This window comes from Squalius cephalus (genome assembly GCF_949319135.1).
Source record: "Squalius cephalus genome assembly, chromosome: 17".
Lineage (NCBI taxonomy): Eukaryota > Metazoa > Chordata > Actinopteri > Cypriniformes > Leuciscidae > Squalius > Squalius cephalus.
Genome location: NC_137138.1, coordinates 35,888,905 through 35,912,926, shown reverse-complemented (window position 1 = coordinate 35,912,926; position 24,022 = coordinate 35,888,905). Strand labels below are relative to the sequence as shown.

Genomic DNA, 24,022 nt, shown 5'->3' with positions numbered 1-24,022 from the left:
GAGACATGCTAAACAGCTCCTAGGAATTCAAGATCAATGGACATGTAGTAGAGAGGGAAGACGCAGAGGTGGAGGGTGTGCAACATTTATTAAAGAAAGCATAGCATATGAAAATAGTCATGCAGAATACATACATAATGGGAATGAATGACCTAATCAGAATTATATATTTTTTAATAATCCATGTAAAGGAATAAGTAATACTATTTTAAAAGAAGTGAAGGGTGACACTTTAAATTGAAGGGCAAAATTATTATGTGTGGGGATTTTAATGCACATAATTGTTTATGGGGTAGTAAAAACACTGATATTAATGGGAAAAATATATTTTTTTTATAGAAGAACATTCACTGGTTTGCAGCCCATCATGTTTGGATCTCACAATAATGTCAGCAGCATTAACTGGTAAGTGTGAAGATAATATTGGCAGTGATCGTTGGCCAGTTCATTCAAAATGCCGTACAAAAGCAAAATATTGGAGAAAAAAAAGAAAAAAAATAGAAGAATGCACGGTGGCATTTTTGAAGATTTTTGCACGGTGCAAGATTAATAACTCAAGATACAATCATAGAGTATCAGAAGAAAAGGTCAATTACAATAAGGATAATCTAAAAGAGCAAAAGAGTTCTGCAATACTATTGGGAGAGAGACTGAGAAATGCATGTGGTATTGAGAATGATTAGGAAAATGATCCCTGTAATAGAAGAGAAAGAGAAAGACAAGAAATAAGTAAAATATATAAGAATGTCCATATGAAAAAAACAGTAGCAGATAAAAAATATGGATGAAGATAAAAACTTGCCAGAGATCAATGCATTATTGGATTAATATAATCGTGTATTGAATGAAAGCATTTTACCCAAAGATTGGAGAAGTGCAATAGTGATACATTACCAATAGATTAAACCAGGGAAAGATGCAAAAAACCTGATTGCACTCACATCTACATTGTGCAAAGTAATGGAGAAAATGATAGTAAGAACGGGTTGAATTACTTTTTGGAGGAAAATAAATAAATATGATCAAAAGATCTACAATGGATGCTCTGATATTATTTAACAATGATGCAAAAGCACTTATAATGAGAGAATACCTTGTTGCAGTTTTGATATTAAAAAAAGCTTATGACACTTAATGGAGGGAAGGACTATTAATTAAACTAAACTTGGAATAGGGGGAAATGTATAAATGGATATCAGATTTCCTATTTGAAAATATTCCAGGTAAGAATAGGGGAAGAAATGTCAGCGCCGTATAATGGGACTCCATAAGGAAGTGTCATCAATCCAATTGTATGATTAATGATATATTTGAAAAAGTTAAACCAAATATTGGAAAGGCATTATATGCTGATGTACGGAAAAGAGGGAGGAATTTAAGAAATGTAGTTAAAGGAATACAAGAAACAATAAGTGAAGTTGATTGATGGGGGATTAAAATGTTCTGTACGAAAAGACTCGATATATGATTTTTACAAAGAAAAAGAAAATAATGTGATCAATTAGAGTGCCAGAATTCAAGTATCTTGTATTAATCTTTGGTGAGAAATTAACATGGAGGAGACATATTAAGAAAACTGAAAACAAATGTAAAGGTAATAAATTGCATGTCTTCAATATGGGGCGCCAGTAACAGGTAAATCAAGCCGTAATACGCTCTAGTATAGGTGTGTATGGGGAAGGATCGCCGTCAGAACTGAAGAAACTGGATCAGTCTAGATCTGATATGGAGCAATGAGATCAGACTTTAGATGCCATCAGGGTTGAACTGAGGGAGATGTTAACCTGAAGTGACAACAATCATTGCACACATCTGTACATCGTGTACAACTGTATATCGTACAGTTTTAAAAGATTGCTGGAAATACAAAAATATTGGCGGAAGAAGCTTTGTGTGGAAGCAGTGGCGGCAATTCACCACAACACACTACAGCAAACACTCACTCCCTCGATGTAGAGTTTACATGTGCACAAATCCTCTTATTATCACGAACAAAGCGGAGACACAATATAAATAAGAGATTAGTTTAGTCAGATTCATTGATAAAAATGTTTTAATGAGTTTGCATGGAACAGGTTCATTGATTATAAAGGAAGAGCTCTTTACTCGCTGTCTCTGTAATTTCATTTCATTTTCCTGCAATTTGAAGAAAAGTTTTTGTGAACTTTCCTACAAATGTGTCGCCTATACTTCACATACAAAAAGTGACAAAAATGAGAAGGAAAAAAATTGATTTTACAAATGTGGACAATCTTTGAAGGATGCAAAAAAAAAACATGTTTTTGGTCATCACATTAAAAATAACATTTAAATTGGATCATATTCTGACTTTTGAGCTTTAAAGTGCTGGAGAAAGTTGCGTGAAGTACTTGAAAGTCCTTCATTCTTATAACAGTGGTCTATAACTGTAAGTTTCTGGGTTACTTATGATCAAATCTATAGTTCTCTGGGCGCACCACACACACACTTTTGTCACGTCGAGGGAGCAAGAGTTCCCCATGGCTTGGCTTGTGGTGAACTGACGGCACTGCTCCACATGTCAGACGGCCTCTGGGCAGTGAACATGAAAGCAGACTTTCTGTCGTCAGCCTGAAGTTCTGGCTACGCGAGACTCTCCGCTCGACTACCCTTCACCATAGCTGGGTATGTCACATAACCTGCTCTCTGGAACACCCCGCAGGCAAACCACAGATGCTTACAGATACATCTAAAGATACATCTAATCAAGTAGTATATTCAGACAAACAGAAGTCTAAGAATAACTGATAAACTGTATATTCCACACTATAATAATGGATTGAACAGACTAAGCGAATTAGGACTGTAATTTGTTCGGATTTGTCGTCAGCTCTCAAAAGTGTAATGTAGAACTGACAGAGAAGATCTATGATGGAAATGTATAAATGATTGTACAGAGGGAAAGCAGAGGGTATAACAGTTCACTTTTGTTGGTAAACAAAACACCTGATACAAAAAAAAGAGAGAGTTAGCACAGGGAGATGGTATTATAAACTGCAAAATTAGTTGGAAAAGAACAGTTTTATGGAAGGTACAGAAAGGTAATGATCTCTTGATTTAAATTGGGACTGACAGGGTTATATCTGTGCATGATATTTGTTCATTGAAGCATGAAAATGGTATGTGATGAATGTGATGTTTTAGAAACAGTAGAGAATGTTTTAAATGTAACACATGTGATGATCCACGTACTAGTCTATTTAATAATGTAAGAGGTAGACCAGTGAATGATCTGAGAGATTCTCAGACATATAGGGCTGTTTTAAACTAGAATAAAGGGCTAGAGCATTGGATATAATGTATAGAGATTATGGCAAGCTATATTAACATTTAATCATTCGCAGGATATCAATTTGTGATATCAACAATTACATTTTATTAACATTTTATTAATTACATTAATTAACTATATTTATAATGTATATTTTATTTATAAAGTGCAGTGTTATTTTACATTTAATCACATTTTCGAACCTGAATACCTGAAAATCTTAAAACACTGCTTATTTCAATCGTATAGTTGTTCAGTTGTATCTATTTGTTGCGATTGCTAATTTTTTTTTATTTTTATTTGTTTTATATCTTTTTTAATTTAAAAAGTCTTTAATAATGATTGAAATGTATATTAGTTAGGCTAGTTGTTTTTCTATGGTGTTTTTAAATAGCAAATGCATTTGCGCCCATTTGTGCGCCATGGGCTGCTGGTCTGAGAACGATGTATGTTCTGGCACAGTGTTGGCGGGTGGCTATTTTGAGGCAACATAGACTACGCTATTCAAGGCTCGAAATTGCGACCATTTTGGTCGCATATGCTCCTGAAATTTAATCTGTGCGACCTAAAAATATATTTGGGAGCATTTGTGCGAGTGCAAAAAATGGTTGTGGTGCGACCTGTTTTCATTTCTCTAAAAAACGTTTGCAAATTACAGCTGTATTTTTATTAACTAAGATTAACAAAGATTAATACAGCATATTAATAGCAATAGAGTGCCAAGTGCCAAGCAAAAAATGCAGGGACAGGTGTGTGGCAAACAAATCAGGTTCATCAGGTTCGATTATTAAGGCTTTTAATCGGCAGGATACGTCAAATATAACCATACTGTCTATGAATATAACACCGCATACACCATCGCCAAAGAAGAGCTTGCCTTCACTAAATTTATGTCAAATGACAAATCATGTGCCAATATCATCGGGGTGAGATGATATAGAGCCAGAAGACCAAATTTCAAATCTTGGCCACAGGATGAAATAAAATCTCACTGTAAAAAGTGAATAGTTGGATCAACTTTAAAAAATTACTTCAATTGGTAACACCTAAAGAAATTAAGTTTTCTCAACTTAAAATATCACGTTTTATCGTGAAAAACGTGATAACTTAAGTTGAGAAAACTTAATTTCTTTAGGTGTTACCAATTGAAGTAATTTTTAAAAGTTGATCCAACTGTTCACTTTTTACAGTGCTGTTAATATATAATTTGTAGTTGTGGTGCTCCTTAATTTTTGGTGGGTGCTCCTAAATTTTTGCTGGTGCTCCTAACTTTTTGAAGTTGGGAGCACCAGTGCTACCAAGTAAAAAAGTTAATTTCGAGCCCTGCTATTTAATGAGCATGTTAGTAATGTGCGCCTATAGGCAGGTCAACAACGCGCATGCACTCTGCTTATTACACACACAGGGACGCACAGCAGCACTTCCATTTCCTCTCTGGAGACGCATTCGTCTTTCCACGATCAAATTCCGTCATGTAAATAGCGAATCCGCCATGGCATGAGCGCAAAGTTCTGGCATTTAAAGGGAATGGGAGATGAGACTCTGATTGGTTTAAATCCCAAAACACACCCATTACTCTTTATGAGAATTTTAGACCATGCGCCGGGAGCACCGACCATTTTTCCCATCATTAAACTAGCAAAAGTGGATTCGGACACGCTCTAAGTGAACTTGCGCTGTGCGCTTTAGACCATGCGCTTAGATCATTAAAATAGGGCCCTAAATGTGAATGATATGTACGTTTTTTTTTACCTTATTGGAATCGAAATTAGGAATCAATAAGAATCTGAATTGATAAGCAGAATCGGAATCGAAATCGTTAAAATTCAAACGATACCCAACAACCCTATTCACGAATTCATATCCTGCGAGTGATTAAATGTAAACGCGGCTTGCCATACAGGGATCGTGGTGCTTCTGCTCATCCTGGAGGTTGAGGAGTGTAAGCTGGAGGAGGGAGCTGAGCCTCGGGGTGGGTGGGGCAGCATTACATCCTCGTATAAAAAGTAAAACAATACAGATACATCACACATGTAAGCTGTACAGTAGGTGGAGGCAATCGGCTGCTCATAAGGAGCGTTGTATCGCGTTGACAGCGAAGAAGAAGGTTTTGTCGCAGATGTGCTGCGACTATCATGAACTCTCCAGACTACGATGACAGCACCGCGTTCCTGGGAGACTGGGGACATTTCCAAAGGAATCTGTTCATTCTGTTGTGTTTCAGCATTATTCCCAATGGCTTCACGGGGTTATCCATGGTTTTCATGGGCGATACACCCGCTCATCGCTGTCTGATTCCCGCGGCTCTGAACATCACGGATGAATGGAGAAACGCGTCTATTCCTCTGGACGAGGAGTCTCGCTTCAGTAAATGCTCCAGACACCGAGTGGACATCGTGAAAAACTATTCGGACAGGGGTTTGCTCCCGTGGGTGGATGTGAATGTCTCGGATATTCCTCGGGAAACCTGTATGGACGGCTGGGTGTATGATAATGAAATATACATCTCCACGATTGTTACAGAGGTTCGTTTTCGATGCTTTCTCCTTACTTCAGCCAGAGCCAGCTTAATGTAGTACTGAAGTTCAGATTGGCATGTAGTTTGGGAAGATTTGGGGTCTCCGGGACCCAGAGAAAGCCTGTTCCGGTTCGTCTCCACCTGTCGCTCGAGTGACGCTTGACATTCGTTATACAATCGGTTTCATACCCATTAAACTCTCTGCACTTTATGTATTCAGTCCAAACCAACTCATAAATACTTTAACAAACTTCCTTTGCATTGCACAGGGCTTAATTTCAAGAAATAAGATTTACTGTCAAACCAACAAATATTATAGATATCATTTTTGATTTTTTTTTTTTTTTTTTACTAGTGTGTGCAGGACACTGTAGTTCATTTATGTAAGTGAGGATAGCAAAATAAACTGTGACATATTATACCCAAGAATTCTTCATACAGTGACTACCAGTAAAATTGGTAACACTTTACAATAAGGTTCATTAGTTAACACTACATTAGTTAGCATGAAGTAATAATCAACTGCACTTATAAAGCATTTATTAATTTTTGGTAATGTTAATTTCAACATTCACTAATATTTTATTAAAATCTTATGAACTAACATGTACAACCAAAGAACCGCTTTATTTTTATTAACTAACATTAACAAAGATGAACAAATACAGTAACAAATGTATTGCTCATGGTTAACTAATGTTAACTAATGAACCTTATTGTAAAGTGTAAAATGTATAAAAAATTTGCAACCAAAAACATGATTGGGACACTTTGAGCTGATCATGTTTTGCTGAAGTGTGTTTTCTTTAATTGCTAATGCTCTTTTTACACACAGACTGAACACAATGAAGCATTGCTTGGTGATTGGTTGAGCTAAACTGGTATTATCTAATTGTGGAGTTAAATTTAACAGCTGACAGATATTCAACATAATTCATGTGTGAGACAGTCTAACAGAAGGACGGACAAAACCAGTCAAATATCCACTGAGTTCTTGATATTTTATTACCTTTTTCTGATCTATAGCAAATAAACTGTGATAATGTGAGAAATGTTGAAGGTGTCTGTATAAATTTTGGTTTGACTCTATATTAATTAGCTTTGTAAATCAATTAAACCATTTAACTAGGCCTATATGACATTATTGTATCACACTAATAGATACATTTTCAGAAAATATCCCTTTTATTGCACAAGGCTGTTTTTGTTATTAGAATTATTATTATTATTATTATTATTAATTTTTACAATTTTGGTACTTTAAATTTATGCAATACTGTAAATCCATTAAACTACAACACCGTTTGCATCAAACCAACTGTAATAGTTTTCCCTATTATACACAAGGCTTGCCTTTCAGATTATTAATCTGGTATTGTTTTACATAGTTTTTTATATGGTATGGTATTTTTTGCACTGAACCCATTTAAATCCATTAATCTACAACACCGTTTGACCTAAAGGTATCAATCCAACTGTAAATTACTCAGAATATTATTCCTCATGTTGCACAAGGCTTGCTTTTCAGATTATTAATCTGGTATTTTTTATAGACAGTTACTGAACCCATTTAAATTGATTATAGGTATCAGGCCTGTAAATTACTCAGAATATAATCCTTGTTTGGTTTGATATCTTTAGATCAAACAGTGTAGTAATTTGAATGGGTTCCGTACTGTAATACCAGATCAATAATCTGAGAAACAATCTTTATAAAAAATATTAGATTAATCTGAAAAACAAACATGTCATGAGGAATATATTCTGAGTAATTTACAGTTGGTTTGATGCAAACAGTGTTTAATGGATTTAAGTCAAGTCAAGTCAACTTTATTTATATAGCGCTTTTCACAATACAGATTGTATCAAAGCAGCTTCACAGTATTAAATAAAATAGTACATCAGTGTTTGTTTCTAGTGTAAAACGTCCACGTTTGGTAATGCTGATCAATAGTATTGTTGATTGATTAATTAAATTAAATATTTACAGTATTGAATACATTTAAAGTTCCAAAATTGTTATTAAATATTAAATTATTAAATGCTAATTTCAAAAACAGAGCCTTGTGCAATAAACATTTTATTTGTTTGATATAATAATGTCATATAGTTCAATTGTTTAATTGATTAGTTAATTGGCTAATTGATATATATTTTGGTGTTGCAAATGGTAAATGCAAAGGTTGTTTGTTCTTGTGTATCTGAGTTGGTTTGGGCTGAAAACATGAAATGCATTGCAGAGAGTTTAATGGGTATGAAACCGAATGTCTAACGTTAAACTTACATTATACCGCCGTGATCCAGTGAATGTTTTATTGAAAGTCAGTTGTATAGATGCATGCCTTGAGGTATTGACTACAAAAACAATTCAACATTCGCACATTTTTGTCCTACAGAAAAAGGTCCAGAACAGTGAAAACATGGTGACCTATCCTGCGGCAACAGAGACCAGCATTTTATTCGTACTGATTTGTTTGAAATAAGAAATAGGGAGCTGTATTTTAAGTCTGTTATAGGATATGTAGTAGCTTTACAAACTGAATGATAACTATGAAACAAAACAATTCATAAAATAGCACAAAAAAAGGTGACAAAAAATCAAACCAATATTTGGAACCATCTTAATGTGATATTGACATTTATAAGCAATACACTTATGTGCATCCAATGTGTTCATATGCTAATCAGCATTATGTGATCTGTGATCATGTGATACTGGAAGTTTTGAAGAGCAAAATATGACATTTTGTTTCAAGATTATGAATCGTTCACAATAAGCTCAGTAAGGGTCAATTCTTATTCCTGTTTTGTAAGACATGGACAAACAAAGGCTATATCACTAACTTGGATTTTGAGTTAGACTATGGGTTTCACAGAAAAACAAGCATTTATGTAAATAGAATTTTATCAGAAAATCCATAAAGTTATTGTAATAGCCCTTGTGACAACTAGCCCCGTCTCCATTTTTCCTGTATTCAATCATGAATAGAAGTGTCAAAAATAATGTAAATCACTCCAGGCTTTCATGGGTCAGACCGTAACAGAACTTTAAAAAACTTAACTTTGAACATTGTTTTATTTTCCTTCTACAAATGGATATAATCCCTTCAAATCCTGCACTGTTTGTTCAACGGCAGTGGGATTTGGTGTGTTCAGATGACTGGAAAGTGCCATTGACCACCTCACTCTTCTTCTCTGGGGTTTTGACAGGTTCTGTCATCTCTGGACAGATTTCTGACAGGTTAGAAAGCATCAAACCTTTTTTCCCCCTCAAACCACATGTGAAAATTATAATTATTTAATGGCAGGCACAAATATCTCATTCGGCAAAGAATTAGGCCATTGGTCATCCTGATTGATTGTGATTTCAGGATTTCAAGTGTGATATTGTTTATTAAATTGCTGTATCAAAGCAATTCATTAGTGTTTCAAACTAAAATTGGCCATTTACACTGTTTTTTTTTTTTCTCTGCCAATGCAAATCATTTTAAAAGAAGCCGAATCATCAGAATGCTGGGATCAGTGTATTTGGTTAATTCAGGATAATTGGGACATTTTTCCCAGTCCCAATGGCAAATATTGTCCCATTTTACCTGAATTCACTGTATTAAGTAAATAATACATAAATGTTTATGTTGTGCATAAACAACAAGTAGCCTTCAAATATTTCTCAATTAAGTAAAAAAAAAAACAACATTTTTTTAAAAAGGTCAAGTGAAAAGTTGTTAAAATGAAGAACAATGAAACGCGTTAAACACTACATTGGCTGGTGTCTCAGTTCGACTTAATACACAGATCTATTTTGACACATCAGATTTTTTTTGTCCAGTCTGTTGCAATAGTTATAATTATGTATATTTTCCACAATTTATTCAGATTGTGAAAGCAGTGGACTATACACAGAAAGTGAGCAGAAAGAGATCAGTCGCTGCACTCTCATAAAAACTGGTGAAAACTGGAAAGTTGCCTATTTGGAAATAAACTTGTTTTGTCTTCTTCTTGGTTTTCAGGTTTGGCAGGAAGATAGTGCTGTTTATTACCATGGGGATTCAGACAGTATTCACCTTCATTCAAGTCTTCTCCCCATCTTGGCTGATTTTTTGCATCTTGTTTTTCATTGCTGGAATGGGCCAGATTTCAAACTATTTGACAGCATTTGCTTTAGGTAAAGGCTTTTGATGTGCTGTGTTTTTTTTTAGTGTACGCTTTAATAATCACAACTGATCTTTACATTACTGTTTTCAGTCATAAAAACAGCTTATTATTGAAAATGATGACTGGCAGCACATTTTTAGGATGTGTTTAAAAACATATGCATGTTTTTGTCTCAGAATCTACTTTAAAAATATTCTCAGTAATTCAGACTGTAGATTAAACTAAAAAAAAATGTTTTCATGAAAATGTCCTTCCCCTAGGAATGGAAATATTTAGCCCATCCGTTCGTGACATCTACTCCACTCTTGGCGTGTGTCTTTTCTTCTCCATCGGGTACATGATGCTTCCACTGGCTGCCTACTTCTTGCGAGACTGGAGAACGCTGTTGCTGGTCCTCACCATCCCTGGATTCTTCTGCATGCCCCTATGGTGGTAGGTCTTTGCTATGGGACGGGCGATATTTAATAATGCACCAGACATGAGAAGAACAGTCATGTATAGTGAACACTTGCTTGCCAAAGAGGCAGCAGAAAGGTCATTTGAATAAGATGGGTTATACCTACCAACACCCTAAGAACGTTTTGTTAACATTCCCATTAAGCTATGATAATTTGGATAATTTGATTATACTTTCATCTCTCATGAAGAGTTTAAAGCTCTCTGGCCTCAGACTCACCCATGTGGATATTGCAGATTTGAGTCTGTGACTCTACACTCTTAGAAAAAAGATTCAGTGAGGTTCTGTTGTCACAGTTGGGTTGCAATAAACAAGGAGCAAAGGATCTAAACACAGCAGTTTAACTTTTATTAAAACAAAGAACTGACAAAAAACTGAAGGAAACAGAGCTTAAATAGACAGAGCATTTTAAGCTATTTTAAGCTCATGGTCTAAAGCACACAGCGCAAGTTCACTTAGGGCATGTCCGAATCCACTTTTGCTAGTTTAATGACTGGAAAAATGGTCAGCGCTCCCAGCGCATGGTCTAAAAGGGTTGTCCCTATTCTCTTAAAGAGTAATGGGTGTGTTTTGGGATTTACGTGCATTAAACCAATCAGAGTCTCATCTCCCATTCCCTTTAAATGCCAGTTGTGTGTTGCTGTGCATCCCTGTGTGTGTAATAATCAGAGTGTACGCACGTTGTGGACCCGTCTATAGGCACATATTACTAACGTGCTCATTAAATAACAAAAAAATTATTGCGCCATTGACTTTAGACCAGGTTTCAGTTGATCAATGGCTCAGTCTATTTCTGTTGCCTCAAAATAGCAACGCGCCAACAATGCGCCAGACCACACCTCATTTTCAGACCAGCAGCCCATGGGCGAACACATAGGGGCGCAAATGCATTTACTATTTAAACAATGTGAAAATGATAACTGCGTCGGGCTGAAACTAGCAAAAAACACTTGTGTCGCGCTTGCCTCTGCATTGCGCCGGGTGTAAGATAGAGCCCTAGGTCAACATTCACAAGCGTGGAACAGAAACAGAACAGAACCAAACCAAAACACGTTACATCTACAGAGATTACTCCGTTTTAAAGAACTTTAAAGAGAGCCTAACAACACTCTACACTAAGGACAGCGGCCAAAGACATTCATTACGACACCTAGTGCTACTGTCTAGAAGGAAGAGCTCCAGACAGTGGAGACCTCAGGGATAACTCTCTAGAATGAGAGGAGCCCTAACTACACCATTTTACTAAAAAGGCAAGACTACCAAGGATGCTCACTGAAAGCTGTACCACTTGGCAACATAATATAGGCGGATCTCTAGGGAGTAGAACGACAGAACAGTAGAACAGTAGAACGACTCTAAAATGAGAGGAGATCTAATCACCCTTTACACTAAAACCGTGTTATCGAGGAGGCTCACAGAGAGCCTTGCCGCTCGTCTCCACTATCCCACAGGGCTCAGAGGAGTGAAAACCTCAACAGGACGACTCTTCAGGATGAGAGGAGACCCAGTACCACTCCTATCTAGAGACTGGAGACAAACTCTGGACCCTAACCATGCAGAGCTCTGGGAAGTAGAGGCCTCAACAGGACAGCTCTCTAAACGAGAGGAGACCTGACGACACTCTTTGTCAAGGCTCGCCTGGAGCCACTCCACTTGACACTAAAGTTAAACAGAGCTCTAAAGAGTGAAGTACTCAGCATGACATTTATAAACAATGGAGGTTTGTCAAGGAGTCTCTTCAAGAGCCATACAACTCGACTAGTTTACTGAACTTGTCAAGGAGGCTCATAAAGCTCATCAACTTGACTCTAACAATGTAAATTAGCTCTTAAGGAGCCAAATACTCAAACATAACCCTCCAAAACGAGGGGAGTACTACCAATGCTCAGCTAAAAAAAAGCTTGTCAAGGAGGCTTAGAGAAAGCCATTCAACTTAACTCTCAAACAAAGGGAGCTCTAAGGAGTGGGGTACACAGCATAATGACCCTCTAAAGGAGTACTAACAACGCCTGAACCTTATAAGGTCTGTCAAGGGGGCTCACCGAGGGCCACTCAATCTGACAATAAGACCTGAACCAAACCATCAGAAGGCAGATCTTATTTTAGCTTAGCCAAAATTATATTGGTCTAGCCCTATGGAGTTCAACCGTAACTAAACTTACGGTTTAGTTTAAAAAGAGGCACATAAAAAGCCAGTCAGCTTGACTAAAAAAATAGACAGAGCCCTAAGGGATCAGAGTACTCTGCATGACAACCCTCTAAAACAAGGGGAGCATACAAACAAACGGCTCCTGAAGATGAAGAAGAGGATGCCGTGTTCCTCAGGCGCCCTCTTATACTCACGGTCGCACTGGTAGTGATGTCATATTCTCTCACTGGCCAATACAATTGTCGCGTTTGCACACGTGCTTCAGACACCGGTCACGCTGAGGCGTTCTCCATAGCGTCTCCTCAGACGCAGTGCGAGGTCCCATTCGAAAGGGAACAGTATTTTCTGCAAGCTTTTTTCAAGTTAAATTTAATTTGACATGACAACCCTCTAAAACAAGGGGAGCATACAAACAAAGGGGAGCATTTAACATGACAACCCTCTAAAACAAGGGGAGCATACAAACAAACGGCTCCTGAAGATGAAGAAGAGGATGCCGTGTTCCTCAGGCGCCCTCTTATACTCACGGTCGCACTGGTAGTGATGTCATATTCTCTCACTGGCCAATACAATTGTCGCGTTTGCACACGTGCTTCAGACACCGGTCACGCTGAGGCGTTCTCCATAGCGTCTCCTCAGACGCAGTGCGAGGTCCCATTCGAAAGGGAACAGTATTTTCTGCAAGCTTTTTTCAAGTTAAATTTAATTGTCTTTCCAAAAAAGGACACTTGGGGACTCCAAAAGGACACGTAATAACCAGTCCATATAATTCATAAATTTATGCACACACGAAAAAAAGAAAAAAAAAACGTTACATAATTCACAGTGTATATAGTGTGTACAGTGGAACAGCAAAAAGCTTGTTTACATTTTAGACAAGTTAAGAAAACTCAAGACTACAATGGAGGGAATTCAGGGAGTTGTTACGACCCAAGGTCTAGGGTTCAGGGGTGAAGCATAAAGAAAAATAATCAAGCAGATTACTTTTACAAGAACTCTTTGAGCGTCTCTCTCAGGGAAACAAGTTCTGCCAGCAGTGAAAACAATAAATAAGAACGCAAAAGTAACTTCAGGGCTAGGCCAGGACAAAATAATAAACTACCTTAACCTAGAAATTAAATATCCTATCAGGGACAAAAGAAAATACAAGAACTTCCCTATCTCCTTAACTTAACATGAACAGGAGAAAAGTATGTCAAAAATGCCTACATTGTTCATGACACTGGCAGTTTGTTCTCAAGTTACACATGTGGTTAACACACCACTAAAAGAAAGAAATATGAGGGAGAGAAAAAACATTATCATTTGCTCACTCAAGCTTCACAGATTTCACACAATCAAAGCTACGAAAACACAATTTCAGCAGCATTCAGTGGGCAACACATGCTCTGCTCTGTCTCTCTCTCTCTGGGGATTTTGCGCTTCCGTTCCTCTTTTTACTGCGCGCTTACGTTTATGTTTACACGTCCACTTAGGGCGGAATAACCTATGAGAAACACACACACACACACACACACACACACACACACACACACATGCACTGGAAGAGTTCAGAAACACTGACACTGATATACTGTAGAGAATAACTCCCGCTGGAGGGACTTTGTGCTTCGAAACTTTGCAGAGCTTTTTCATGCTCAAACAGCAACATTAACACTATTATACCATAATAGGATCGTATTGAATTTCATTTTGCTGCATTAAATAAGTATAATGAAGGATCTGTTGTTGCTTGCAGGTTTATTCCAGAGTCTCCGCGATGGCTGCTGTCTCAGGGAAGGGTCGACGAGGCCGAGGAGATTCTCAGAAAGGCTGCCAAGATGAACGGGGTTAAGGCCCCTGAAGTCATTTTTCCCCGTCATCAGGTGAAGTCTACACCTGCCTGTGCTTTACACATGCCACACAGTGCTTTAAACAGTCTCGTTTAGCTCCTCACATGACCAAAGCTCTTCTACCTCTTATTTTCTGTTCAACTGCTATTGATTTACTACTAGAGGGGTCATATAACGAGGAGTTGAAAGAGTTCAATGCACTGTGAAAACAGCATGATTTAGGCTTCTTTTATCCATCTCACACCTGCTGCACATGTGCCTCGTCATGTGTTGTAAGTTAATTACAAATGACTCTGCTGTATGGCATCGCAGAAGCGTAGCTGTGAGAGGAGGTTTTTTTGCCGCTACAGTATTTTTTACTGCATGCCACAAATGCACTTATTTACCAGCCTAGCTTTGTGCAATATAATCTTTTATGAAGCAACATGTTTATATACTGTAACAGAGTTAATTACTCACTGACTGACAAAGATGTTGGACAGGCACACAAACACCCCTTCAGTCAGGATCATTTCTGTCAGATAATGATTATATAGACTTTACAGTCGGTATGCTTCTGTTCTGGTCAAACTCCTTGCCCATCTGAGTGGAGACTCTAACCACTGGTTTAGATAGATGAATAGCCATATGCAGTCATAGGAAACACACACTGAAATGGACAATTTCTACTTAGAATGGCAACATTTAAACGCATTGAATTACTAACAGTATTTACTGTAACCCTCATTATAATTGCATCTACCATAATATCAGATATTCCACAACTCTTAGAAACAAGCATTAATCATTCCACTGAACAGGCTTTTTCAAAGTCCAAAGTTCATAATCCAGAGTTCACATGCACAAGTAATTTTAAACATTAATCTAGTTCAGGTGTATGATTAATTCAGTGAGGAGAATTACATGCCAATAAACAACACAATCTGTTATGATCCTTGCACGGCATTTAAAGTGCTGTTCACGTGTTTAACTCCACAGTGCAACACAGTGTATTTTTGAACACGATTCATTAGATGTCGCAACGAAACGGTAGTAGGCAATTTGTTACTTAAGGCTTATTTCACTAAAAAAAGAGGAGCCGTTTAATTTGCTGAGTGACTCACAAACTCACATATGTCAGTTCAAGGTAACACTATTAATAAGCCGACTATCGCTAGTTTAAATAACATTTTGTTAATCACTGTTCCTCCTTTGTGAGGTGATGCTCTTATTTTCTGGATTTTATTAGTTAATGACCTCAATTTAACCAGGAATAAAAAGTAATTGAATCACAAGTGAACATTGACTCTACTGAAGCAATGCAATGTCATCATACATAAAGTAATTTTCATTTCCGCTGAGCAATGAAATACAATTTAAACCAGTGGAACTGAAAATTACTTTATGTATGATGACATTGCATTGCTTCAGTAGAGTCAAAGTTCACTTGTGATTCAATTATTTTTTATTCCTGGTTAAATTGAGGTCATTATATTTTACCATTGAGTGGCCTGACTTTAATTGTATTGGTAAAATTTCACCACATACCAATAAAATTAAAGTCAGGCCACTCAATGGTAAAATTTGTTATAAAATGTATTTGTCTGAAATCACGATCCAGGGTAGTCTCTCTTACAACCGAAACATATCTCATAGAGCTAACAGATGAGCTCCAAGCAAAAAAACAACAAAAAAAGAATATTAATTCAGTCAAATCATACATATACATTTTTCAATGAACAAAGACTTTCAAAATGTATTGGATAAACAAATGAACAGATTATCGTAAGGCCTCCTACTTCCTTTTACCATTAATGTACAATCTCCAGTTCATCTTCATTCACCCTGGTCTTCCTCAAAATCCCATAATATGCCCACCTGACGTGCATAAATATTTTTTAGTTGTAGACATCTTATCTAACTCCCTAAATTCCCAGCCTAGCTGACCTTGACTGCAGAAAAAGTCATTATTCACAAGTTGCTTCTCACAGCATTTGTAGATTAACTTCAAACATCAGAGAGAGAAATCAAATAATAAAAAGGCTGGATATCTGAATCTTCTGCCAAGTGTGTGACAGAAAGAGTGGGCCAGTGAACAGTAGTTATCCGAGGCCTTACATTTCAGTGACTCAAATAACCCACAGCATCTCCATGCTTATCAATCAAAATCTAGCCCTTACATGTACAGCATGAAAAAGGCAAGAGAGGTGTATGTAAACAAGCAAAACATTAGTTCTGGCAAGTCAGACTGACTCTCAGCTGATCCACGTCTTCCTATAGGAATACAACGGTATCACAGCTTCCATATATAAGGTCAATTCAGAATTATCAAAAGCTTTACTGCGTTACTCAAGAGCTAGTTACCCTCCTCCCTCCCCAGCTCCACTTGTCCAGTCAGGACTGGCCTTCTGATATTCTTCTTCGAATATATATATTACATATCTGCTATACATTTATGTTGGTTCTGTTCTGTTTACCCTGAGGGGGTTATCGCTGCTCTCCCTGCTCTTATCCACGCCAGAACAGAACCATGCCGCCAATCCAAACTGTAAGCTAATTGTCAATAATCTTTGACGATAGTGGTCCTGCCATAATTTCATTCGGATATAGTAGGCCTACCTCCCACCTGCATACAGATCTACATTTTGAGTTAATCATTCCTCATTGTAACACAGCTTGTTTTATTAAGTTAGGAGTTATAAATACTGTTAAAGTGTGAGAATTAAAGTGCGCAAGTCAATGAATAAACCATTAGCGCAACCACAAGTTTGACTGTACATAATGCTATAAATTTTGGCGATATTCAACCAAGTATGTTAAGTCCTATTAAACATTCCACACACATTAAAATGAATGTGATGCGTGTGGAAAATCCATTAATCCGTACCTGGTCACTTCATGTGTTTTCTCTGATCGGATAGCTATCCAATCGTGATAAGACAGAAAGAGATGAAACTGGACAAAATGCATGATTTGACAAATGTAAAAAAAAAACAAAAAAAAATTAGTTCTGAAATATTTAATGTTCTGCACTATTTCTATGTAAGCCATTATGAATATTTAAAATATGTTTATATATATGGACACAGTGATTAACTCAGTCCCGGGTCTATGATGTTATTATTACTGTCTGCATAAGAGTGCTTGATATTGTTTTAGCTGTGGATATCAGATGGTCTTTTGCTTACACTATATGCAGTGTTTTGACAGTATTGTGTAACAAGACATGTTTGTTGTTACACGTGTGCTACAGTCAAAGGATAGTGCTGGAAGTTTGAAGACCTACAGTCTCTGTGACCTGGTGAAGTCCACCAACATCCGCTGCATTACTGTCCTGCTGTGCCTGGTATGGTAAGAACGCTTACATGTATTCAAGATAGACATGGGCTGCTCATACTTTCTTACTATATATAGTGGGAAAAAAATAGTATGTGACAAGAGTAGTATGTCTGTTCTCACAGTACTCATAAAACACTTGGCAAAAATATCAGGATGACCTACTTGTTCCGGTGAGATTCTTAAGTGTGCATACGATGAACACTTTACCATCCCTTGAGGACACGGGAGATGATATATGAATGGCCGTGAAGAGCTGTTAGGTCACATGATAATGGCAACATGGCAGATGTAGTACGTCCAGATTACATACATACTATATAGAACATACTTTTTAGCAGCCGCAAAGTGCTTATTCAAAATAAGTACCTACTCAAGAAAGTATGCGATTTTGGATGCAGCCATTATCTGGTTCAAGACGTGGATTAGTGCATGTATAAAGGGATGGTTCGGAGTAAAATCAACCTAGGGTCCTTTGCACCATGACCTCAAGCCAAACACCCCCTCCAGAAGCCTTTTTTCCCTTGGTTGAACATTATTAAAGTTAGAGTTTATTTAGAGATATCAGCCGGATGGTTTAGTGCAGGCGCTAATGGATCCTAGGATGTATCTCGTAAATTACCCCCACTAATAATGCCCAGAATGGTACCAAACTTATACAGTATTACAAATAGGTTCTGTACTCATAAAACGAGGCATTGGAAAGTTTGTAAGTACAACAGGAGTCACTTCAGTGGTTTGGGAAAAGCACGTAAAATTCCTGGCAGAAAGCGATGCATAAGGATGTACTGTATAAGTTTGGTACCATTCTGGGCATTACTAGTGGGGTAATTTACGAGATTTACCTGCACTAAGCCATTCGGCTGATTTCTCTAAATAAGCTCTAACTTTAATAATGTTTTAATAAAGGCTTCTGGGGGGGGGGGGGGTGTTTGGCCCGAGGTCATGGTGCAAAGGACCGTAGGTTGATTTTACTCCGAACCATCCCTATAACTACCCTGTTACAACTTACAGATTTGTTTAGTTATTCAGTCAAACTGCACACATCTCATGTCCATTGCTGTTTTTACATATAGTGAGTCATTACGCTATAGCAAGCAGTAGCAAAGAGGCTCCAGACGTCAGAGACCACTAGTAAAAATGGTTCTCTTGTGCCTTTTTTAATTTGCTGAAAGATTTATCTTTAGCACCCTCTTAGAAAAAAGAATTCTGTGAAGTTCTATAGAGAACCCTAGGGTTCTTGACTCAATATCCTGGTTAATTAATTTATTAGAAGTGAGGCCCCAAGTTGTTGAATTATTAATAAGCCTTCGAGAAGGCCAGTTAGCCCCTCAGAGAGTACGAATGGTCGGAGACCTTGTGTTGGATGGGCCACTGGGAAAGAAGGTTAGACGAATTCATCCTGAGCTCGTTGAGGAGGTAGATGTAGGCCCACATGTCCAAAACACACTTTGCAGTCAATGGTCAAAGGTCAATGGGAATGGCAGCTGTGAAATACGAAGAGGTAACAGAGTATAGTCCATTGGCCTGCCACAAGCCATTGGCCCAATTCCATGAGTCAAGTGATGCAATCAGTAGCCAAAACATTCTGGAATGGTGGAAGTGGGACTCCATTGGCGCAGCATGTGAGACGAAGCAGAAACTGGCAACCAGATGGGAAAGAAATGACACTTGCTGAGGAGAGAGAAATTGAAATAGTAAGATAGGTACTTGCTTAAATCATGGAGGACAACCACAGCAAAGAGCCGCATCGGCACGCTAAATATCCTTGGTTAGAAGACCCAGCTTCCTTGCCAAATAACAGGTGTGCAGTTGAGGCTACTTTCCTGAGAATGGAAAAACATTTAGCCAAAGAACCTGTATGGAAGGCAGCCTATAGCACTCAAGTGCAGGACAGAAGGGCTGCAGTAAAATGATCCCAAACCACAATCACTAAATGGGGTGGGCCTGTGTGGTACGTAACCAATCTTATTGTTCCTAATCCTCACTCAGTCACAACCCTATTGAGTCTTGTTTGGAACAGCAGTCAAAGATTTAGAGGTGTCAGTATGAACGACCTGTTACTGAAAGTAATTGACTTCCTCAATCAGATATGTGCTGTCCTGTTAAGATTCAGGAGCGGTGTATTAGGAGACATCAAGAAGATATACAATTCACTTTGGTTGGAAGATCGTGAAATGCATCTTCCTTTGATGAGACTCTGTGGATGAAGAGCTAAGTGAATATGCGGTCACAAGGGTCAATATTGGAGACAAGCCAGCAGGGTATGTGTGAAACTGACAATTTGCCATCCTTTGTTCTCCTTGAGGAAGAGCGCAGAGTGCTCCATCATGACAGCTATGTTGATGACATTCTCAGGTCCCACAATGACCTTCACCAGCTGAAGTCTATTGTGGCAAAGGTAAAGTTGATCTTAAAAGCTGGAGGATTCTTTCTCAAGCCGTGGGACCTCTCAGGTCGAAGTGGGAGGGTAGAATCTGAGGATAAGCCAGTTAAAATCGAATAATAGACTATGGTTCTACCATACCAAATGTGTGACGGTGGCAATAAGTTAGATCCAGTAGGCCTAATGACTCAAGCAGAAGGTAGCAATTCTAGTTTGAAGAGTGTTCTAAGAGGTAAAGGATGGAAGGGTTTCAATCAATGAGACTTGGGACACCGCCCTTTCCGAAGTTCTCAGAGAAGATGTGATCAAGCTCTTTTAGGAGTACATCCAGCTTGGCCAAAAAAATTCTATAGTGCTATATAGGGGTGTGACGGTTAGTATATAACGGTTATAGTCGAACACCGTCATTAGATCTGTATAACCGCCAAAACCGTGTTATTAAAATATTTTTTACAAACATTTTTTATCATAGAGAATGTTTAAACACTAATTAAAAACAATTGTTAACAGTCTGTGTCATTAATGGTCTACGTCGTTTCGAACTGCATTTGATTCTTTGCCAAGTACCAACGCAAGTTTTGTTTTGTAAATCGTCAGACACAATTTTTACCACTTCATTAATTTTTCTTTAGAAAGCCTTTTTTTAAAGCGAATTTTGTTTTGTACAAATTGTATCTTAATTTTAATAAATGTTTCATCAACCAATTGCATGTATTTAATAAATAAAAAGCAAATGACAATATAATAACCGTGACATGGAGGCTCCGATGCGCCGCGTTCACTCGCATTGCATTGTGAACTAGAGCGCATCTCGTTGTAAATGAATGAAACTCAGCGTAGGCCTATGCCTCATACATTAGCATTAAATATCTTTGCTGCATCCTTTCTAGAACAGACAAGGGCTTTCTTGCGGCTCGCATCAGCAGAGCATTGCATCGTCCATATCCCGCAAAACAATCGGCGGATGGCGGGCGGGTGCGGCTTTGAAATTTGGTCATAAAACGTTGGTGCGGATGATGAGTTTAGTGATGCGGTTGCGGACGAAATAATACCCCATCCGCGTATCTCTATCGATAACAACATTGAACACTACACAAATATAAATTTTATTTTTTTTAATTTAGGCGATCAAATAGCTAACCAGTGTCTGACTAAGTTGTCCTATAACAGACGAACCCCCCCCCGACGGTTATGTTACGAACCGTCACATTTGACTCACGTCATAACCGTCATCACCAATTCTGAAACCGGCACACCCCTAGTGCTATAACTGCCCTAAATTTCAATGATGAACCATGGGCAATAATGTTTTCACGCCTGCGGAAGTCCTTTGAGCAGCATAGCCAAATTAGAGTTGGTAAATGGTACCACTTGGTTGATAGCCAAACAGTTCTTGGTGCTATACAGCGAGAAAGCCATGGCCATAAAACGTTCTTCGCTAACAGAATTGGAGAGATCCAAGGAATCACTACGGTGCAAGAAAGGTGGTGGAGACCAGAACCACAAAACATTGCTGACGTGATCATTGGAAGGGATCATTGGAAGACCTCAAGACGTTGATGAAAATTCAGAGTGGCAAAATGGACCAATTTTCCGGAGCTTGTCAGGAAGTGAGTGACTAATTAAGTCTGCTAAGGATATTACAGCTACTGCATGAGAAAGCATCAGTAAGCTTCAAAAGAAGGCATTTGCGGCTGCACTGACAAGGTCCAAACTACAACTGTAGATATCGACTGAAGGCAAAGTGAGGATCTCATCCAAGTCCAAGCTGAATCGAGGAGACCACCTGCAGGATCAGCTGTTCAAAACATGTGTAATATGGAGCATTTCAGTGATCTGACCAAACTACTTAAATCAGTAGCGTGGGTTTGGAGAGCAGCAAAAGAGTTCCTTGGCAGGACTAGGACCCTAAACAACCCAAAGTGGGAGGCAGTCTCTTCAGGAGGAACCATCTCGGTGAGAGAAAGAGAAGATGCCCTGCGAGACATTTTACGTGCTGCGCAAGAAGGTATAACCTTCCCAAACACCACCAGAGACAGGCTGGTAGTCTATAAGGATGCAGATTCTGGGCTGTTGGTTTGCGGTGGCAGAGTGCAGGTCTTTAAAGAAGATCAAGTTATCATCCCGATCCCGACCCTACAGGGCCTGGGTGTCCACACTGCTATCCCGAGAATCACATGGAGAAAGCCACAAGGGATTGAAAGAAAGTCTTCTTAGGATTAGGAAAGCCTGGGTAATTACAGGCAGGAGAATAGCCCAAAAGGGTTGTCGCAAGTTGTGTTTAGTGTAGAAAAAGCAAAGAAATGTCAGCGAGTGATGGGTGATTTACCACCAGAGAGATTGCAGCCTGCTGCACCTTTTGAGTTTACTAAAAACACGCAGTGTAAAGTAATCGCTGAAGAGGCGTGAATTGTTTTTGCGGCTGACCTTAGTGCATGTGCGTTTGTAGGAGTTTCCCTTTCAGATGCAAAATTTATGGGAGGAGAGTATTTAAATGAATCATGCAACGCAATTTACTAATGTTTGCGCTAGTCAATTTACTGGTATTTGCGGCATAATTTAACGCCCAAAAAAAGCATGTCTTAACCCATTTTGCGACATGGCTGCAATTGTTGCTGCTAGGAGACACTGCGAACAGAGAGCAGGCAGAAGAGAGAAAATATATTCAACTCGTATTAATTTCTTTAGAATGCCAGAGGGAAGACGTTATCCGAACATATCGTTTGCCAAGCCATGTTATTTTTAATTTGCTGCAGGAAATAAAAGACGACTTGGAAACCTCAACTACAAGGAGTCACGCAATACCTGGTCCACAAAACTTCTTGCAACTCTTCATTTTTTGTCCTCTGCCTTTTTTCAACATACTTAGGCTTCTTTAGATAGGATTTCACAGTCTGCATTTTCACCTGCGTTATCTGTGGTCCCGACGCTAATTTGCGCTGCTAGATTGCGTTGGTCATTATGTCAATTATTGGACTGCGTCTGTGTTCTTTAATTTGCGCGTCAGCAGTAGATCACAGGCAAAACTTGTCACTCTCATCGGCGCATTTGTGGAATTGCGCTCTCATGCCAATTTGCCCCGTTTAGTAAATCTGGCTCTAGATCTCTTTGAACCCTAATGTGTGAAAGATGACGTCAAGAAAAGATTATCACTGATGGTCTGGGGTGTTGTCTTTTGCTGTATGTCGAGTAGAGCAATTCATACTGGCTAACGCCCAATCAACCAAAAGCTTTTTAATGGCATTTAAAAGATTTGCTGCAGCCAGGGGCTATCCCAGGAAGATCTATTCAGATCTATATACCAATTTAAGTGGAGCAAGACCGGTTTTACAGGGACTGTACACATTCATTGGGGACATGGACAAGTCTGGTCTAAAGGAAAATGCTGCAAAAAAGGGAACGGAGTGGATTTGGAAAATCCATCCAGCCGATTCTCCACATAGGAATGAAGCTGAGGAAGCTGCAGTGCACATTGTGTCAAGAGTGAAGTCCAATCAGCCCTTGAAATTGCAGCCAATCTCGCTAACAAATGGCCAATCGATGCCAGGGTCCAAACCCGGGAAGATTGTATCCAGTACATGACACCCAATGCACTATTGTTAGGGTAAGCATCCCAAAGTGGTGATGTAAAGAAACTTTATTTACCCATTCAGATGTCTCCAAGCAATGCAGTCAGTTGTGGATAAATTATGGAGGCAGCTTGCAGGTCCTGACTTGTTCTTAAGAAGTAAGTGGCGTTGCATTCACAGGAACGTTGCGATTGAAATCATTGTCTGGATAGCAGATCAAACTGCACTCAGGGAGCAATTTAAGCTTAGCAGAGTAATTAGTGCCAATCCAGACAGCAAAGGAATAGTAAGAGATGTCAATGTCTGAACCTTCCCAAGTTATCCTGTTCTGATCACAAAGCCCTTGAAAGCG

The 24,022-nt window shown here is 38.5% G+C and overlaps 1 protein-coding gene across 1 annotated transcript in view; it reads left to right on the top strand.

The window, feature by feature from the left end:
* LOC307174520 (uncharacterized protein) overlaps window positions 1–24,022 on the top strand; it is a 58,785-nt gene that overhangs the window by 19,729 nt on the left and 15,034 nt on the right. Inside the window, exons 14-19 of the mRNA XM_079898384.1 lie at window positions 5,386–5,814; window positions 8,945–9,048; window positions 9,818–9,972; window positions 10,223–10,394; window positions 14,307–14,433; window positions 17,633–17,730. Coding sequence (XP_079754510.1) covers window positions 5,386–5,814; window positions 8,945–9,048; window positions 9,818–9,972; window positions 10,223–10,394; window positions 14,307–14,433; window positions 17,633–17,730 — 1,085 coding nt within the window. The remainder of the gene's footprint in view (window positions 1–5,385; window positions 5,815–8,944; window positions 9,049–9,817; window positions 9,973–10,222; window positions 10,395–14,306; window positions 14,434–17,632; window positions 17,731–24,022) is intronic.